General features: G+C 39.1%; 2 protein-coding genes across 2 annotated transcripts; both read right to left on the bottom strand.

Annotated features, from left to right (window-relative positions):
- Positions 1-1,254: 1,254 nt before the first annotated feature.
- On the bottom strand, positions 1,255-10,012 carry LOC104570169 (heterochromatin-associated protein MENT). Its single transcript, XM_010217167.2, has 8 exons — positions 9,963-10,012; positions 8,400-8,576; positions 7,115-7,201; positions 6,597-6,734; positions 5,950-6,067; positions 5,052-5,194; positions 3,720-3,887; positions 1,255-1,734 (listed from the first exon to the last, which is right to left on the bottom strand). Exons 2-8 carry the CDS (start codon positions 8,565-8,567, stop codon positions 1,324-1,326), a joined length of 1,233 nt encoding a protein of 410 aa, XP_010215469.2. The 5' UTR covers positions 8,568-8,576; positions 9,963-10,012; the 3' UTR covers positions 1,255-1,323.
- A 1,945-nt stretch (positions 10,013-11,957) lies between these two features.
- LOC104570170 (serpin B10) lies at positions 11,958-18,071 on the bottom strand. Its single transcript, XM_010217168.2, has 7 exons — positions 17,904-18,071; positions 16,500-16,613; positions 15,073-15,207; positions 14,524-14,641; positions 13,931-14,073; positions 13,211-13,366; positions 11,958-12,362 (listed from the first exon to the last, which is right to left on the bottom strand). The coding sequence occupies exons 1-7, from the start codon at positions 18,069-18,071 to the stop codon at positions 11,958-11,960; spliced, it is 1,239 nt and encodes a 412-aa protein (XP_010215470.2).
- Positions 18,072-20,840: the final 2,769 nt, after the last annotated feature.

Raw genomic sequence — 20,840 nt, 5'->3', positions numbered from 1 at the left:
GCCTTGGCTCCTCATCTGTTAGTGTGATACAGCTCTTGATTTATGCCAGGAATGGAAACCTACATCAGCCATGCAGTTTACAGGATGCTCTAAGAGAATCAGGGGTTTTGAATAGCACAAACACAACTTAAAACTTCATTTATTGGCTTCAATGCAGATCGTGGCAAAAATTATGAAGTAAAGCAAATCCCTCCGGTCCAATTTCTGTCAACGCTATGACAAACTTTGCAAGGCTCCTTGCTTAGGAGTGCATTTGCCCAATGCACTCCTAAATTATAAATCCTACATTGAACAGTGATACAAGTAGCAATAAAAAATATGCAGATACTAACCAAACAGACTAAACTAGGAAACAGGTATTAGGTTGAACTAAAAAGAAAGAAGCAGCAGATTTATACACTGAGATTTTGGACTGAATATCTATAAGGATTAGCAAGAAAGCATTTTGCTGGTAAATTTTGCTCACTGGAATTCTTAGCAATCTTAACCTATACAGATCAGGGAAATGAGGATAAAATGGGTATGACAGGTCCATATCACCTCCCCCTCAAAAAAACCCCAAAATACTTAGTAGTTCATGATGACAAGTGGCTGTGCATCAGACAGAGATGAACCATTAGTTGTGAGGTCCTATCAGTATGGTGTGAATCTTTCAAGGTGATCAGAAGTCAGCAGATGAACATCATGTGCTGGATGATTTTCCCCTTGCTGCTTCAATTTTGCATGAAGCTGCGAGGGCAGTAGAGAATGAAGGCCATCTGTCTGTGTATATAGGGGACTCAGAGGGACATAAGTGGCATTTTGAGATGATTCTGAATTTCTATTAAAGTTTGGTAATTTCCAAAAGACTTTAAATTTGAAAGGAACATGAGGAAACAATGCAAACACGTTTTTCCCATGGAGGAAAAGAGAGCATATGTATTTCTCTAAGTATTTTCCCTTTCTGTGATTTTTTCCCTTGGAAGACTTAGGAAGATGGACTGCATGCTCTTAGTCAGTTGCAGACCTGAGGGTAGTGGACAGCTTGTGTGCAGAGAGCCTCACTCTCAAACAACAAGCCAGAAAAGCAGATTTGATGCAGGGGAGCAAAATTCTGCCCCCTGCTTCAATGAAGGACCATCTCATTAGAACAGTGGGAAAGGGCACTTACAGTGATGGCTTTTGAGGCATGGGGTCATCTCTGGGTGGTGCCATACATGGTGGGCAAAGACTTAAGTATGTATATTTTCAATACCTATGGCTAAATGATTAAAAGCTGCAGTTTATGTTCTCCCATAGAACAATGAACTTTGGGAGCTGTCTGGGCATGAGGAATAACTTATTCTATGGGGAGCAGAATCTGCCAGAAAATAGGATTGTCTTGGATTTGTTGTATCTGATAAAGAAGTGAAAAGGGTGGTCAGCCTTAAATTGCAGGACCTCCACGTCAATACCCATACTTGTTAGGTCTACAGATACAGCTGTAGCAGCTGCTGCCTCAGTACCTTTCTCATCAACGGCAACAAAAGACTTATGCACAACTTGGGATATCATCAAACCACCTTTTGCATTGATTCCACTGAAGTCAGCGTTAGGGCTGAAGGCACTGATCATTCCCATCTTGGTCAAAATATCTTTGAGGTCATATTTCTCCTCCACTGTAAACTTAGGCAGGTACAGATCAACAGTAGTTTCTTTCATCTTCTTGGAATCAGCCCATTCAGACAGCTTCTCATATGTCAATTCTCTTTCCAGCTACAGTTTAAGAATGAGGGAGATTTAATAATTACAAAACAAAAAGTATTAAAAACTGTTTTAACACTTAGCTGAAAGCGTGAAATATAACCTGGTATTACTGATGATAAAAAGTTTGTTTTGCAACAAGCATGAGACTTACTGCTGCAAGGTTTTGAGTACCACCTCTGCTATATTCTTTGCAAAATAAAGACAGGGCACTTAACTTCCCTTATCTGCCAACATCTGAAGTAGTTTCTTCCTCTCTTTTAATTCAGTCTTGAGTGAGAATATTTCTTTTTGCCCAGTGTGAACAAAACTGCTGGTGCCTGGCTGTGGGGCATATGGTTTGGCCCAATTCCATAGAACCAGCTCTTCCACATATTTCCTTTGAATTTTTAAAACAAGCTGTTTCCAGCAGGATCTATCAATGCGACTGTCCTTCCTGGGCACTGTGCTACCTGGATTCAGCTCATATCAGATGGAGGAGAGCAATGAATGGTATGCTTGACATGATAGATTCAAGGAGTAAGCAACCTTGTAATTTAAGTCACTACAATGGTGGATCTTACTGTCGTAGTAAGACTGCAATCTCACAAAATCCTTATTTTTGAGACAACAGATGTATGTGTTTAGAAGCAGACAGTATCAGAACAAAATTTCAGGTCAGAGAGAAGAGGTTCCACACACATTGGCTTAAGAAGGGGCTCTGACTTCTTGTGCAGTACTGTCCTTCCTGAATGTGTAGAGAAGAGACATTTATCTCTTGCAGTTCATGAAGTATTGAGTGAAAAGCATTGGCCTGTTGCAGAGCTAAGCATCTGTTCATGCACAGTGCTGTGTGTTTTCCATTCTTACCAAGTTAAGGGTACACAATGCAGGTAAACCCAGGATCTCTGAGACAATGTTAGGTAGGTTTTAAAAGACATTAGTTCAGTTAGTAGAGGAAATTAAAATCCACGAGATCTCCAGAACTCCAGACCACTCTTCCTTTCCTTTCCTTTCCTTTCCTTTCCTTTCCTTTCCTTTCCTTTCCTTTCCTTTCCTTTCCTTTCCTTTCCTTTCCTTTCCTTTCCTTTCCTTTCCTTTCCTTTCCTTTCCTTTCCTTTCCTTTCCTTTCCTTTCCTTTCCTTTCCTTTCCTTTCCTTTCCTTTCCTTTCCTTTCCTTCTTTCCTTTCCTTTCCTTTCCTTTCCTTTCCTTTCCTTTCCTTTCCTTTCCTTTCCTCTCCTCTCCTCTCCTCTCCTCTCCTCTCCTCTCCTCTCCTCTCCTCTCCTCTCCTCTCCTCTCCTCTCCTCTCCTCTCCTCTCCTCTCCTCTCCTCTCCTCTCCTCTCCTCTCCTCTCCTCTCCTCTCCTCTCCTCTCCTCTCCTCTCCTCTCCTCTCCTCTCCTCTCCTCTCCTCTCCTCTCCTCTCCTCTCCTCTCCTCTCTTCCTTTTCTTTCCCTCTGACCATTCATTTGTGAGAAGATTATCTGTCCAAGGAAAGCGTCAAAAAACAATCAACTCTACAGTTCCCTGTGACCATAAATTCCTTTCTGTCATTCTCCTCCTGATGACTCATTCTTTTAATATTGACAAATTTCATCAAGCTAAGCGAATATATTTGTAGTGAAACCACCCATATTACTGCTATAAGGATCTTCCTTCCTCATCTCAACCCTCTGTTCGTAAAACACACCTGGCATGGGATTAAAAAAAATCATGAAATTTCGGTCACAGTCCTCTTATTGGCCATGGAAAAATTTTCAGTTTTAGACACTGTTTATATGTGAGCAAAAGATGATGCTGATGCTAACCTTTTAAGACTGCACCATTTGTGGTCTGGCTGGGAAACATTCAACTGAATTTGCTAGTACTCATCCTACCCACCAGAAGGTATATATATATATATTTTGAAGATACATCTTTCAGTTTAATATTTACAGTGTTGTATGTGGAAATGTTAGTAAAAGAAACACGGAATTTGTCTTGGATATAGAAAAGGGAAAGTTAAATATATATTTTTACCTGTTCAAGGCCTGTAGTGTTGTCTTTGATGTCATCAGGAAGGAGGATGAACATACTGAGTTCATGTTTCACATATGGCAACTCAATCATTTTGAAATTCATTGTTTCCATGATAAGAACTGGAAACGCATGTCTCATGTACATCATCTTCACAGGTTTGGTCTTGTTCTGTGAAGTATTTATTTATTGACTTAGAAACAGCAAGATTTTTTTCCTTGAAATGAAGGATGAATATGACTCAAGGCAGTAGAGAAAGAGAAAATAGTGGTTTGTCATTTCTTTTCCAAAGCTTTTTCAAAGCAGACAGTATTTCTTATCTTGGGGGTTTTCCCACACAGATTTATTATTGCCTGAACAGTCTGGTTTTCTTTTCTTCTCAGAGTGTGCTCAGTAACCCAAGAGGAGAGTAGAAGTGATTTAGAAAAGTCAGCAAGGATTAGGGGATAGAGTGAGTATGAGATATGACCTTTCAATCCTATGGTAGTAAAAACAGCTCCGGCTTTAGAAGATGAGAGCAATTTGCAATTTTTCTGTGGTCTTTCCTCTCTGGAGATAAAAAAAATGGCTTGTTGATTGCTCTGTGCTTCACAGTTTTTGGCAGAAGATAACACTAGTGTCTGTATAGGGGCCCCCAGTGAGTGGAATTGCTGATAGGTAATTACCTTTGCAGGAGTATGTAACATCTCTTAGTATATCCTTCCCTTCATTCAGATAAGCAGTCAGTGTATAAGTGCTATGCAGAAAGCAGAAGCTTCAGCTGCTCATCTCTTTGGGATTCAAGACATTAACATTTCTACTAATCGAATATCTCCCAGTCATTCAGGAAAACCCTGCTATGCCTGTGTTTGAGATGCTATGGTCATGCTTAGCCAGGCTGGACAGTACAGAAGCCCAAGTACCATTCTTAGTTATGACATGGCATGTGGTTCCTGAAGTATCTTTGACTGTACATGGACTCCCCAAATCATATTTTCTTACAATCTAGCCCTACTAGCATCATTAAAAAAAAAAAAAAAAAAAAGTTCTGAAGTCGCCTTTAGAAACTGTAGATGTTTGTTATCTGGAGCTGGCTAACATTTACCTGTGCAGCATCTTAATGTATTTTCTAAAATTTGTGAGTATTTAGTGACCAGCAGACACAAGTTATGGTTTCACATAGTTGCATAAATGTTATAGGTGAGCTGATCACTGACACACTTTGTAGTAACTAGTTTTTCAGAGAGTTTAGCTACCACAGGGATAACTAAACTACTTATGAAACATTAGAAAGATTTCAGCAGTGGCTGTGGACACCAGGCTGTTCACTGTGAGGAGGTTGTCAGAAGAGCTTACCTTGCTAAGTCGGAAAGGTTGCAAGTTTGTGTTTCTTGCCAGAAATTTCACTTCCCAGTCTGCCTTGAAGTAAATAGCATTTATCAGGACCAACGTGGTCAAGTTTGTCACATTTTGTGAATTCACCAAATTCTTGATTTTGCCTTTTGGAAAACAAAAGAGTAGGTTTTATATTAGTATGTATATATATATATATATGTATGTCAGTGCATGTCATGTTTCAACTGGGCATTTCCTCAATACAAAGATCCAATCCAAAGATCCAGAGTGAAAATACCCGTGCTTCAGTTCACTACACTCTAAAAGACTTTCCTGTCATAAATGAATTGGTCTGTTTACTGTTCGTAAAGCTGCTTCTTGTCCATTTCTGACTGGCTGACAGGAATTTGCTCCTTTGTAAAAAAAAAAAAAAAAGTCACACCTTCTTGGCAACTAGTTGCAAGAAAAAAACTAGACAGTCCTCCTGCCAGCTGGTTATGCCAGGCGAAAGGAGGTCTCTTCTTCTGGCCAGTGGCAGGTAGTACAGTTAGGCAGATCTTCCCACTTGCCTTGGAGTATGAGCACGCAAGGTGCTCAGTCATACCCGTCACTGAGTTGTTTCTCCCCTTTCTCTGCTCTGCCTGTGGTACATGGGTCCAACACCTCACTGGCAATCCTGTTTGAGGGGCAGCTGATGCACAGCTCGGTAGAGTTGATGGGAATTTCCCCAGGGAACTCACTGGGCTCTGGGTCAGGTATTTGAAGCTGTTCTAGTGCTGCTCTTTGTCTCCTGCTGCCCATTTGCCCAGTTTCCACTGGGCTGCAGCATTAGCACTGTAGAAACAAGGCCATTTATCCAAAAGAAACAGCAGACGGAGTTAGTAAGAGAGAAAAGATGTTGGGGTTGAGCTCAGCTTACCCTCAGTTTGTTTTTCAACCCAGGTATTTATTTCTTTTCTGGCTTGTTCCACTGCTGTCCTAAAGTTAACCCTCTGTGGCTCTGCATTGTAGTAGGTCTTACTGAGCTGTAAGTACTTCTGAAAAACATCATATAGAAGAAAAAGAAGTTCTTTATGATACTGCATTTTTCAGTCTCAAAGGGAAGTTCTTAGCTTCTGGGCCTCCCATGACATGGAATACTGCAGGATTTAACATTTTACTCTGCACTGGCTTGTGAGCTGGCAGTTAAGAAGTAGCACAGTATCAGAAAATTCTGTGCCCTTATTCCAGCATTTATTTGGAAAGGGAAGAAAACTGTGCATATTCAGTGCGTGTTTTTATTTTCATGTCTCAATTAGTCTCATTGAGTATATTAAGCATTCCAATAATAAAGCTAAATTGCATTAAGAGGAGTTTCTACATTTCAATTAAAGGAGAATGTATCCTTAAGTGGTGTGGGTGGATCAGCTGTTGTTTTCCAATACATTTATAATTGGAATCCATAGCTCTTCATTTACAGAGGAAAACTGTATTTAAAGAGAGTTTCTATTAATGAAAAGTACTTTAAAAATGTAATATTTTTTGCAACTTTTTTTGCTCCTCTCTTAATAAAACTATTCAACTTACAGGCAGTAATGGATAGGTTTTTTCCACATAGATTCGGTTGGCACTTTTTAGTGAGTAGGTATTTCTGGGTTTGTTGAAGGCAGTCAGGAGCTCTTTGAAGCCAGAATGGATGTCATCAGCTTCCTTGTGCTCAGGATCCTTGGAAAGAGACACCATACCATATATTGGCAATTGAATTTTTGTATAAAGTTTTCAAAACATACTAAGTGATGCAATTGAGGAGGACATTGGTTTCCTCTCCCTTTTCAGCTTTCCAAGTCTACCATCACTGCAGTTTTCAGGGCTCTGTTTATCACCGGGTTAATTGATTTATAGCAAACTTTCCAGCCCGTCCTACAGACCGCCCTTTGAGTTTAAGTGCCTGAAGAGAACAGAATTTTGATTTTGGATTTGATTTTGGATTTTGTACTTTAAATATAGAGAGTAATTCAAATATGAAATACTAGCCTCCTAAAGCTATGCCTGGGCATTCTGGTCCCAAAGATTCTTTCCTTTGGAATTTTAATTCTAACAGATACCATTTTTCTTCTCTTTGGTCTTCCCCGAGAAGGTCTGGCCACAGAAGAAGAGCCTTCATCTCCTGCAGCTTGAGGGAAATGGAGAACCTGCAAGCAAAGTTTCCAAAGGTGAGAAACAGGCATAAGAGAACTTGTGTGCTTTAAAATCACATTTGGATCAAGTGTTGTCCCTATCTTGTTTTACTCCTTATGATAACTCACTGTGCTAGTTGTTGCTTTAGCAGCTAATTCAACGCAGCGCTCCAGTCTACGTGCTGCAAGACTGAGCCCCTTTCCAGAGCTGTTGCTTTCAGTAACAGCGATGCATATGTGCAAACCCAAATGGTTCTCCCCAGGGCAAATGTGCAAAGACTCCTGAAATGGAGCGTGGTGACCCAGAGGGGAGTGCTGGACAGTGCTGAGCACAACAGCCACTTTTGTCTGGGTGCTTTCTCTTGCTATAGTGTACTTTTATTTTCAAAACTATAGGCATATACACTGCCTGAAGCTGTTCAGGGGGAAGGTTTGGGTTGACAAATACTTCTTCGGCTGATTAGGGGCCACGATTTGGTTGCTGGCAGTTGAAATATGCCACCTTGGCTTTTTCCTGATGAGAGGCCCAAGAGTCCAGGAAGCTGAGAAAAGTGCTTCTTAGGAGTTAATTGTCTGAGTGTCAGGTATGTAGTCATGGTCACTTCTAATCTTGAGATCTCCCAGCTGAAGCCTTGGTTTCTTTGCTTTGCATCTTCCTGCAATCTGTCTGGCAGTGTTACATTACAGTAGCAACTGTGCTGAAGAATGTGGAGACAGCAGAGCCCTTGGGATGTATGCCATTCCTGTTTTCCTTCTAGATTGTCAGAGAGGTATTTAGGAAAGTGTAAATCAAGATAGAAATATGGAGGTAGGGGAGGTAAGGTGCAGGAGATGGTGCTGGGATCTGCAAGGCTCTTGCTAAATGAGCCAGGAGCTCCTGGCTCCAGCTGTTTGCTACCTCAGAGACTCTTTCTCAAAGGCAACATCCCATCTGTGACAGAATGTTAAGAAAAATTATAAGGTGTAGAATAATTTTTAAAAAGTCGGTTCAGAGAAGCTCAATGAGCTCAGAGTCATGATGCCCATAGGACACTTTCTTCTACTGAAGGAAGGTGATACGTGATATGAAATAAACAAAATTTGCTGCTCACTGTGCTTTTTTTTGCCCTGTCACTGTGGTGGCATTTTTTTTTTCTATTTAACACAGCATATTTTGCAGCTAATACAGGAAACAGGCATGGTATCAGAGTACATGCTCTACAGAGCAACCTACCTCTGCCATCTCTTTTGCTGTGTTACCTTTTGCACCCAGGTACGTCATGGCCAAAGCAGTTGTGATGCTCCAAGGAGAAAAGAAAATGTTTTTGCCTTTATTGATCTCATTCAACTTGTTGAAAAGATCAACTGAAAAGTTGCCAACTGATGCTGAGAGCAGCTCCATTGCTTCAGCCTGGAAAGAGTATAACATGACTGTTTAAAATGGTGGATGCAGTGCATACCAGTGAGGAATATTGCAATTACAATATATTGCCTGGGCAACCGCTAAAGCTAATAGCCTAACTGTATGTTTTCTCTTACACAGAGATACTGTTGCCACCTGTCAGGATTAGCAGTTTATTTTAGTTTTTTTGTTATGTGTTAATATCTCCCTATAGTTGTAGATAGATCCTCTTTTATGAAGCTGCAGATTTCTTTGGGCTTCTTTGTGCCTTTGGTTTTCAAAAATGTGCAGATTCTTACGCTGCATATTTTATTCTATTTCTTCCTTAACCAATGATTTCTCAAAATAATACTCCCAGGGGAATTTAAATATCTCTGTAATTTTAGCACATGGTGTTGCAGAATGTCTGAATTTCCCACTACCTCATTTTAGATCTGTATAGAATTAGGCACTGATTCTAAAAATATAATTAGACGTATTTCTTAAAATCCTTTGAATTCCCTAGCTATTACCTTATATATATATATACACACATATATATATATGCGCATAGCAAAGATGCTATTTACAGTATAGCAAAGATGCTATTTGTTTCTAGAGAACTACAGTTTTATTAGTGGTGTCTATCTACAACCTTTATCTTCTGGCAATCTTATTTTTCTTAGAAAATGGCAGATTCCTTAAAGTTATGATTATTCCAGATATCTGCTCAGTAGGATCTGCCTGATGTTGATTCTCAGTCTTTTCTTTGCTACAGACCATTACAATTATTATTATCACTATTATTATTTAAACAAAGGTTTGTATCTATGGAATGATTAGTTTCTATGGAATGGAGCTACAGAAATTGCTGAGGGATATCTGAGAGTCTGGGCATGTTTAATTGCAAAAATCACTACAGTTTTTCTGACAGTGTGCTGTAAATAGGTATCCAAATCTGTACCACATATTTGATTCCTTTCCTTGTAGAATATGACTAAAATACCATGAGAATAGAAATCCATCTTGTTTTCCCCCAATGAATACCACTCTAACTCCCAGACCTGATAACGTGCAGTGCTGTGCCTTTGCATAATGAAAAGGGCCTTGCTTCCCCTGGAGTATAGGACTTCTTTAGCAAATTAAGATTTTAATTAGTATAAGAGTTACTGCTTCAAAAAATAATTAAAAAAAAAACTTCCTGTGATTAATTCTGCCCTGAATTAGCAGCTTGCCATAGTCTTATGAGTTCATTTTCTCTAAGAGTTGACATCCAGAAAAAAACATGGTCAAAACCAGCAATCGCAATATAATACTGATATGTTGTAAATTACTTATGCAGTCATGTAGCCACAAATCCTTATAAAGCATCTTTACAAAAGAATGAGAAAAGAAAAAGTTGATTTAAATGGTTACCTCTGATCCTATGAGAGAGGAGAGTTAACTCTTGTCCTTAGCCAGGTCCTCTGTCTGTGTTAGGCAATGAATAAATTTAGAAATATAGTGCAGCTTGCACCTCCCTTTCCTTCTCCTCTACACCCAGGCTGTTCCTGCCTACCCTAGAGAAGTTAATTTCTACCAAATCCCAAAAAGATCTTACGCAAGTTTACCATTTCTGTTGACAAGATGGTCACTTAGTAGTCTTAGACCAGAAGGACAACATGAATTATAATCTCAGTTTTATTTTAATATCACTTCTTGGGTAGTAAAATGTTTTATTCATTCCAAAGGTCCTTTAATACTGTGGAGACAACTGTTGTTTATAATAAATGAATGTAATGAAAAAGTCACAGAACTAGAGCACACGATTTGGGTTTTTAGACAAAAGCAGATAATGTAGGCCTGATTTTCCAGATTTGCCTGGCTGTTACGCTTTAGCTCTGAACGAGATATGTGAGTATGAAGTAGGAAGAGGCCAGTGACTGAATAAGAGTCCAGCTTAAAACTGAAGACCGCTAGAAGCATGAGCAGAAGCAAGGTCAGGAGGGAGCATTCGAAATAATGGTTGAACACCCAATCTGTTGGTGAAGAGATCTCATTACAATCATGGTAAGAAATACTTGGAGAAACAGTGCAAAACACTGAGTTGGTGCACTGCACCTGCATGCATTGAGGAGGGCAAGTATGAGAGTAACCTCTCTGGGAGGGCTTAAGCAAAGATAAGGTGAGATAATACAGCCATATTATCAGACATAGCCTAGTGCTTGTCATTGATACTATCCCAGAAAAGAAGAGAGGGGAAGTATATGCTGTGCTATGTGCTAAGGACTTCCCTGCAAACCTGGTTACAGGAACAGAATGGGCCAAGTATTCTGAAAAGTGGCAGAAATCAGTGTTGTGTAAGTCAATGAAGAAATGCCAGAAATTGAACAAGCAGTGGTTTCAGTAAGGTGAGTGAAGTCATCAAGAAAGCAGGGTAGGAGAAAGGTCTACAGAATGGTTAGGCAGTGAGTGGTAAACATAAGCCAGAGACTATGAGTACCAAAGAAGTATGCCAAGAGCAAGTGAGCTAACTCTATTAGCTAGCTGAAGATGCAAAGATGCCAGAGAGGATGAAAACAAGGAGGTGGAAAGACAGAATGGGAGTTGCATTTGACAATAGAGAACCAGAAAGATAATCTCTCATCATAGGATTTTGGTTAAAAGGGATATTCAGAGGCCAACCTCCTGCCTGAAGCAGGATCATCAGTAGACAAGGTCAGCTGCAGCTTTGTTTAGCTGAGCCTTGAAATCTTCTGAGGATGGAGATTCCACAGTCTTTTGGGACAATCTGCTCAAGATGGTAGCTATCCTGGGGAGAAATTGTTTCCTAATGTCCAACAGAAGCTCCCAAGCCTCATGGTCGTTGTTCCTCATTACTAGTCTGGCACTAGCAGGAGGATGTTAACTCTGTCATGTTTGCAGCCATTCTTAAAATGCTTGAAGGAAAGAGAAAAGTGGCTGAGATTTCTATTAACTTTAAAAGCTTACGAATGATGGATGCATGTTATCAAGATCTTTTTCCTCCGTTGCCTTGCCCCCCCCGTCTCCATCATGGTTTTTGTGTCTTTATATCTGAGGAACATCAGAAAGTGCTTGAGAAGCATGGAGGGACACAAGATCATTGTTAGGCAGCAGTTCTGGTTCTGAAAGCTCTGCAAAGAGGCATCAGTGTCCTTCAGTGCATAGTTTGGGCTTACAGAATGGTATTACCATTTTCAGGTTCTTTGACGAGGAAAATAACCCAGAGACACAAATTATAGATTATTTTTAATACATGCTCTCTTCTAACATGCAGAAAGGTATCAAATGTGTAGAAAAATGAAGAAAGAGTCCAAAATATTTAAATACACCTTGTGATATATATATATATATATATATATATATATATTTATCATTGTTGAGAGGCTTGTTTAGGTAATAGTTGAGTTTCTATGGGGAGCAGAACCTTCCCAAGAAGAGGATACAATTGGTCTTGTTGTGCCTGATAAAGAAAAGGAAAGGGTGATCTGCTACAAAAATAATAGTAGCACCAAGACTTCGTGATGCTAAAACTCCTGAACTGGCAGCTGCTGCTTCTGTGCCTTCTTCATTGACCTCTACATAACACTTGTGAAAAACCTGTGACAAAACCAGATCACTGTTCTTTGCCATCCCTGTGAAATCAGCTCGGCTTTCAATGAAGGCATCTTCTATCCCCATCCTGCTCAAGATGGATTTGAGGTTATATTTCTCTTCCAAAGTGAACCTGGGCAGATAAACCTCCATTTTCGTTTTCTCCATTAATTCCGGGCTCGTCCATCCAGACAAGTTTTCAAAAGTCAATTCTTCTTCTAGCTGCAGTTAGTTAAAAACAGAATCAGAAAATTACGGAGTTTACCAGAACCTCTGCCCAAAGGGCTATTTCTTTTTCTAAACAGAGAACTTTTCAAGATGCTCTAAAAGTACAAATATCAAAAAACAAAAACAAAACAAAACAAAACAAAATAACAGTCGTGAAAGATAACTCTGGAGATCATTTCTACCAGAAAGAGTACATTACTCTGCATGGAGTAACTGTAGTATTTTAACTCCTCTCAGTAATTTTCAGGGAATATAACTGCACATTCAGATCTAAGCATTTGTAGTATAATAACAGCAATGTCACATAGCAATACTCTGGGTGATTAACTGTTGCCACTTCCATCTTCCCTACATCTTAGAATTCACCAGAGTTGTTTTTTTTTTTTTTTTTTTTTCTTCAGAGCACTTATTAATGTAAAGATATAGTATGTATCAGTCCCACAGAAGATGGCAAAGTCCATATACATGAACTTTGGACATCCTGGAAAGTAAAGGAGGCTGTCCAAGCAGTGCTTTTCTCTTAGAACAAAACTGTATATGGATAGATACAGTGAATCTCCCTGGGGCTAGCAATCTTTCGCACATGCCACCCCATCCTTATTTTAATTTGGCTGGAAGAGGAGCTGTTTTTCTGGGCTTCAGGAAATTGCTTCTAGGACTGATCAATATTAGGAAATGTAAAAGTGCCAGCTACTACAGTTAACAGTCTAGTTCAAAGAGGTTCAAGTTTCTAAAATGCTAGACTGAGTTAGGGATTTCCTTTTCCTTGGGCTTGATGTGAAGTAAATAAAAATATAACAACATTCTTCATTTTCACATGATCTGAGTTTTAGTTGCTTTACCTTTTGTAGGCCAGTGATCTCACTGGGTAGCAGTATAAACATGCTGAGATCATTGTGGACATATGGAAGTTCAAGAATGTTGGCCTGGACTGATTCAATGTAGCACCAATTAAATTTACCACTCAGGAACATCATTGGCACTGGTTTAGTTGTATTCTGCAACAAATAAAATGAAAAACTTGTCATTTGTGAGTTGACTGAACAGTAAAGGACTGAGTTAAAAGCACAGTAGAAGTTTACTCTGTTTACTACACAAGTTGTCCAACGTGTCTGAGATATCCTTATGGCTCTAGGGGAGGGGACACAGGATCTGCAGAGGACCAGAGTCTTCTTGAAAGCTGCTTGGAGGCTAGGATATCTCTGTAGTCTAAATTCAATCCCATTCATAGGAAACTGCAGTACACTCTGGTTTGTTTTATGGCTATAAATGAAAATATTTGGAACTACAGAATACAGTTTTGTTAACCTCTTTTCCTCATCTTGAGAGGAGATTGGAAGTTTGTGTGAGCCACTTTCTGATGATTATACTTCTGGCTCCAGTGCTATTATGTGTGTACAGGTTTGGTACTGAAGATATGGTGAGGAAAATATACTGCCTGCTTTAAGGGAAATAATGTTCATGCTGTGGAGGTCTGAAGGTAGACAGGACTGTCTCTCCCTCATCTTATTCACTATTTTTGCCATCTCCAGTCCAGGGTATATGACAGTATATTCCCATACCGTATTTATTCTGAAAGGCCTTTGTCTGGTAGCTTCTGCCTGAAACTTTGTTGCCCAGTTTCCTTTGAAGTAGAGTGCGTTTACCAGGACTAGCCTGGTGAGCGAGTCAACAGATCCAGGAGGCAGCAGATTTTGAATTTTACCTATAGAAAACAGAATGACATTTACATATTTGTGCAACTTGATTGTTTTGGAGTAAATGTTGATGTGGTTTCTGCAGATATAATCTAGGGAAGCTGTACACGCCGGTATGGCAGCTATGGAAATTATCCATAAATATATGGGATGGATTGTGGGTGACCTTGACTAGTAAAGAAAAATAAGCCATATTCCTCCCCTGTTCAAATGGAAGGCTTCAGTTTCAGTGAGGGCTTATCAGTAGATGAATGCTTCAGGAAAAATGCTTTAATGTCACTTTCAGAAATGGATTATTTACCTGTCTATAGAGTTCCTCCCTTCCTCCCTCCCTCCCTCCCTCCCTTCCTTCCTTCCTCCCTCCCTCCCTTCCTTTCCTTCTTTCCTTCTTTCCTTCTCTCTTTCTCTTTCACATGGCCTTTTTCTTTTCAGTTGGAAGAAGAGAAACCAAAGCTTACCTTCAGTCTGGTATTCGACTTTCGAGTTGATCTCTCTTCTGATTTCATTTGCTCTTTCCACAAAGTCAACTGATTCTGGCTCTGCATCATAGTATTTCTTAGCTAACTGTAAGTATTCCTGCAGGGGGCAAGAGAGAACTTACTTTATGTTTGCTGCCTGCCAATATGAGTGCTAGTAATTGATTATAGCCATGTAAAGAGTATCCATCATAAATATGATATAGACCACCAGCACTGCATTTTTTAAAATGTTTGTTAAACAAAGCATTTTCCAGTGGCAAATACTTCATTTTTTTCAGTTAATCATATTAAGTTATGATTAATAAGTCATATTATTCAGTTAAGCAAACTTAGAAATGGCACTGAAATTAGGCACACACTCTATAAAAGTAAAATTTTACTGTCTGAAGAGTCAGAAAGAGTCTCATAGAAAATGTATAGGTTAACAATAACAACATAGTATTTAAATGCATACCTCATACTATCTTGTCGTAGAGTGATCATAAAATTTGAGTGGCATGATGTTACCTAGATAAATGACCTACATACCTTACTGAAAGGCAGTGTTTTTTCTCCGTATAACTGGTTGACACTTTTAAGCAGGTAACTTTTAGTTGGTTGGTTGATTTCTAAGTTAAGTGCTTTAAATCCAGTATGGATATTACTTGATTTGTCAATTTCTGTCTTGAGTAAAATGAGAAAAAAAATGTTATTCATCTGCTGTGTAAAATAGTTCAGAATTTCTAAGAGAGCTATTAAAAGTATATTTTCAAAATATTAAAATTTGTAGACATAGCATAGGCTCTCTGTGAGCCTCAATGCACAAGTGAGAAGAACCTGAACTTTGTAAAACAGTTAGGGGGTTTCTAAAGGGGTTAGAAACCCCCTCTAAAGGGGTTTCTGCAATACCAAGTATATCCAAAGAGTGAGAGAATGTAACTGTAACACAATACATGGAGATTTAGCCATGTGACTCCTCTCAACTTTATGAGAATTGCCGCCTAAATGTCTAAATTTTAATTTTATTTTCTGATTTTGAAGATTCTTTAAATTGCTGAGGAATTAATAGGATTAAATGGATGTAGACTCAGATTCTCAAACCAGCTCAAGGAAAATAAGCTATAAATTAGTCAACCCAAAATTTAGACCTATGCTCTATTAATCTTGCCATTACTTCAGAATCAGAGGCATGGACAGAGATAGAAGTTTCTAAACAGTTAGATCCTTTTGCTCAACTAGCAGAACTCTGTCAGCAGAAATAAAAAAGCCTTTATTGATATAGAAGAACACAGTTTGCTTTTTCAGATTTTTCTGCTATGTTAAATAAGATATACTTTAATAAAAGATATCTGTAAAGGTCTGCTAAAAATATCTGGTGAATATAATAGTTTTAAATTTTCTGAATTACTACAATAAACTAATCCACCTCAGGAATTTTCTCAGTTGATTTTGTTAACTTTTTCACTGAAAAGGAAACTATTTTCTGAAATGCATCAACCACATATAGCTTGTACAAGTTCATTTTTTTGTAATCTTGATACTGCAATCAAATATGTGGGAGGCAGTCTACTATAATCTTCCATTAGTTCTTTGAGATAGGGATGGTGTCTGTTCAAAGACTATGTTGTTAAATAGCTTTTTATTGAACAGTAAAAAATGAAAAAAGAGATCCCTCCTCAAAGTTAAAGAAAAAAAGACTGGGAAACTAAGTGACAGAGAATGGTCATGTTAAATTTTAAATTCTGCAAATTTGAGGTTAAATTTTGCAATTCTGCCTAAAAAGGGGAAGCGTGTCTTAAGCATTGCATTATGTGAAGATATTACAGGAAGCCTCTCAGGATGCTGTACCAACTAGTTATGTACACTACTTTTGAGGAAGGTACACCTAGTCAAATACAAATGTGGAAGGAAAATAAAAGCAAGATAAGATGCGACAGTTCCCATAGCTAGGTGACTAGACTTACTTGGTGAGATACTTTCTGGAAACAGGCACATCGATTTGATAAATGCTCTTCTGTTCTGGAATAGACTTGCACCTTTATGGTTGCAGTGACATTACTGGCTCCTTCAGCTTTGTTAAAGTGAAGTACCTATAGGCAGAAATGTGATAATAAATACGATGCTAGAAAATGTGCTCTTTCAGTAAAATGTTGCAATTTTGTCATGGGATTGGTGATCCTATAACAAGTCAAGATCAAATTTTATTCTTGTATCATTCCTGATTCAACATGGGATAATAAGCTTTTAGGCTTATGCGTACAACATGGCTTGAGCACATGCAGCTGAGGGTTGCAGGGCAAAACTCTCGTGTGCCTTTCCAAAGGAATTAATCTCCTTTGAGTTAGCTGTTAGGCTGACAGGGTAAAATATGAGAAGAACCAGCTATCTCCAAGAGGAAAACACCGAAACGGCACTCTAAATGGAGAGTTCCTGTATTTCAGGCAGCAGGATAACACTGGGGACAGCTGTGTGCCTTAAATTCCCTACTGGGGACATGTGCACCTTACCTAGGTTTTAAAGCGATATGTCCTTCAGCAGAATTCAAAACTTGGAAAATTCTTCAGAAGACCTATTTTTATTTGTTTTCCCTTCTTCCTAATAGGAAATCTTTCCTTTATTTGTAACTCTGCCAGCGCTCTCGAATCCTGTATCTAGGTAGATAGATCACTGCCTCAGCATGTGCGACAACTTTTTCTGTCATAGCAGATGTCAGCTCACAAGCTTCACCTCCTAGGGCAGGAGCCTGGTCTTATCATATTGGAGCTGTTTTCTCTGCCACCTATTGAAGTTATGACACTTAGACAAGTACGATTTGATTTAGTTTAGGTGATTTTCCCTATAAAATCCACACCTCAAAGAGAAGGTGTAATTTCACCCCAACAGCATTTCCAATCTGACCTTATGAATGTTGACTTTTGTCAGCCATTTGCAAAATCTACAAGAGCTTCAGGGGGAGTGTTTTTGCATGGGGTCATTCCCAGGGAAACGAGTATTGTCTGTGGCAGGGTGGAAAGAGACTTCAGGTCTCCCATTCCCTGGCAAGTGCTCAGGTTACTGAGCTCTGGTATAAACATTCTTTATTTCTTCTGATGTAATTTAAAAGGAGGTAATGTCACCACTGCAACACTCCCCTTTGTTGGGAACCTTTGAAGAAGCTATGATAGGCTATGATAGGCTTTGTCTTCTGATAGGTAAGAAAACTAGTCTCCTCACTGCATTGCACGTCAGAGGAGAAATAGATACAGGCATATATGACCGTATGACTTTGGTTAATTTTCCTTCTTGCAGTTTTTCTTTGATCCATCATGACGAATTTATTGCATATGTTAATCCAAGAGATCTACCCTTTCAGAAAACCAGATTTTACAGCCCAGACTTACCTTTGCCATCTGATTTGCAGTGTTTCCTTTGGCTCCCAAGTATATTGTAGCCAAGGCAGATGAAATACTGAATGGGGAGAACAAAATATTCTTGTCGCCATTTTCCTGACACTCATGTTTGAAAAAGTCGAGAGCAAACCTCGTGTTTGCTGTGTTCACAGTTTCCATTGTCCTAAACCTGCACAGAAAGGAAGGATACTGTAAGGAACTAACAGAGATTGCTCTGTGTGTGCCCATGTTTCTCCAGTTTCTGAAGTCTCTTCCATGATTTAGAGGCTTTCTAAAAGGATTTTCAAAACTTTCTCTCTCCGAAGGATTTTCAAAACTTTGCTTCTCAGAGGGCTGATGGTGCAGCACAGTAATCCTCTGTGTGACTGAGACTTACTGAGTATAAGCAGGTTAGTCCAAAAGGAAAATCTGGCCTGTCAAGTATTTTCTTTGGTTCTGATCTTAAGGAAGTAAGTGAAAGTGTTCTGACTTTTCAGTGCCTGCAGACTGTCTATTTCTGCCAACTGTGTTTGCTATTCATAGTGAATGAATGTTCCTAGACTGACCAGAAGTTCACCTAGGGAGACAGATACATATGCAAGGCACAACCAGGAGGAACAAATGGATATTCGTTGAAACAGGATGGTAATGTTGTGATACTAAATAAAAAATAATAAAAAATCCATGTAATTCATAACTATCCAGTGAAATTCTATGTAAACAATGTAACAGAGTCAAAAAGAACTTAGTTTGGAAAGATGGTACCTGATCTTCCTCATCCTTCATATTGACATGTATTATAAAATCTTCTAAAAATTAGCCTATCCTGAATCACCGATGACACTAGCTGTCATTTGAGTTTGGGAATAAGCTCCCTCCAACTTTTCTTGCATCTGTTTACCAGGCACCATCCTTACAGCATCTTGGAGTGACAGTTCATAGCATTAGACACCGATGCCTGCACTTGAGGATGCTCAGATAAGACTATGAGTTTTTTGACAATTCAGTTTTTTTGCAAGAGCCTCTTAATACTCGTAACTGTAGTGAGCGAATACGCTGAGAACAAACACAGTCAAACTATTCCATTAGGACAGGAGAAAATCTGTCCACTTTCTGATGTACTGGGGGTAAACATTGCCCAGGCTATGTTTTATGCTAAGCATCCTAGAGTCCTTCTTTGACTTTCAAAAACCTCCTGAAGCTCTGTCCTACAATGCCAGCCCAGACTGTAGCTTCCCTGGTTGTCTGCAGGACAAGTTCCCATATTTAGTAGACTACAAGTCCTGCTATATTTCTTTCCATTGCAGAGGTCATTGAGAGCCATAGGCATAGGTAACTAACTTGTGTTAGCCATGACTAACTAACATATGTTCAGCATAGGGTCACCACAGAATAGAGAATTTTTTTGCCTTGAGTAGCTTGCAAAGCAGGAACTGACCTGCTTTACATAAGAACTAATGAACCCAGCAACAAATTACCTAACGTAAGCAAACACAGTGGTTCCTGTTGTGCTGTGATATGCATGCTGTCCAGGGGCTCTAGAAATTATAGAGCTCTTTACAATTAATTTATTTTCTCATATATTTTTAAGATTCTATTCTAGATCATCCTGAGATATCTTAATAAAATACATTTCCAAACATTTGTTGTTTCCAATTCAGATCCCTGCTGCCTTTTCCCCCCATCATTTATCAATGAACAACATAACCCAAAAGTACATGAATTAAATATTCTCTAGAAATAGTTACAGTACCTTGTTTTGTGCAGGGAGTAATAACGCTGCTCTGTATGCCTCCAAGGATTCTGCAGTTTATATGAAGGGTAAGCTGAATTTATAGTGTGTCTGACCAGTTCTACAGAGGTTCTTATGACTCATGACCATGCAATTTGCTTTACCCTGAAGGCCACATCCCTATGGAAGAACTGAATCATCTTAGAGGAGTAGGACGTAAAGTGATGGTGAGAATGATACCATGCAAGAAACTTACAAAACTGACTAAAGAAATACTTCTATAAATGTTTTTGTGGCAACAGGCTAGTAGCAACTCGAACCAACACTACTTGAAATAATGTTTGTGTTGGTATTTGGAGGATATATAAAGAAAAAAGCAGTAGTTGTTCTATTTCTTAACTAAAATGTGCTATGTATCTTAGGTTAGACTACTTTTTTTTTCCCCCTCTCTTTTCCCTGACGCTTTTTGACCCATGTAAGATCTCAGAGATATACTCCCTATTTGCCATTCCAGAAGTTGATGCTTTCACAAATCCTGTTTTTCTTCTTGCCTTACCTAAGGAGACATCCCCTCTCTGGATTCTCCTTACAGCCATGCTCTTCTTTCTTTTATTGTCTCTCTTGTTGTTGTCTATCCCCACTCATGCTTGAAAACAAATATTGCAATCTTATTTTATCCTTGTCCTTAATTTCATTCTCTGCTTCCTTGCTGTGCTGATAATATAATCTTGAACAGCTGAATAGCAGATGCTTGTTTCTCCAGTGCTGCCTCTTGGATGCTGAGCAAGTTCTCCATATGAACTGCCTCCTGAGACCTTTTTTTCTGTTCCGCTGTCTATCAACATGTCTTTAACAAGGCCTGATGTTATAGGACAGTGGCTGACATGAAGTGCTGAGAAAGGTACCCTGGGAGTAATCACAAAATTCAGTGTAGGGCATGATGAGGGAAGCTGCATGTACTTTCTGCACCGATATAGCTCAGGGACTGAAAGCTTTCCTAAAGCTGCTTTCCTGCTTGTGAAGGACCACACATCTTTAATGGGATAGTGTTTTCCTGCCTCCTGGGTATTTTGAAATTGTAGGTACACAGAAAAACATGTTTCAGGGAGAGCTGTAATTAGATGCATCTTTAAGTTTTCCACAGAACAGCACATTATGGGAGAGGTTTTCACTGCAGAAACTAATTGCTTCTATTGAGCCTGGGGAAGTTATAATCT

Source organism: Tinamus guttatus, unplaced genomic scaffold, assembly GCF_059628265.1.
Source record: "Tinamus guttatus ecotype Peru unplaced genomic scaffold, ASM5962826v1 Tinamus_guttatus_pri_ptg000639l, whole genome shotgun sequence".
NCBI classification, from domain to species: domain Eukaryota; kingdom Metazoa; phylum Chordata; class Aves; order Tinamiformes; family Tinamidae; genus Tinamus; species Tinamus guttatus.
The sequence above is the reverse complement of the archived record's forward strand: the minus strand, read 5'-3'. Positions and strand labels throughout refer to the sequence as shown.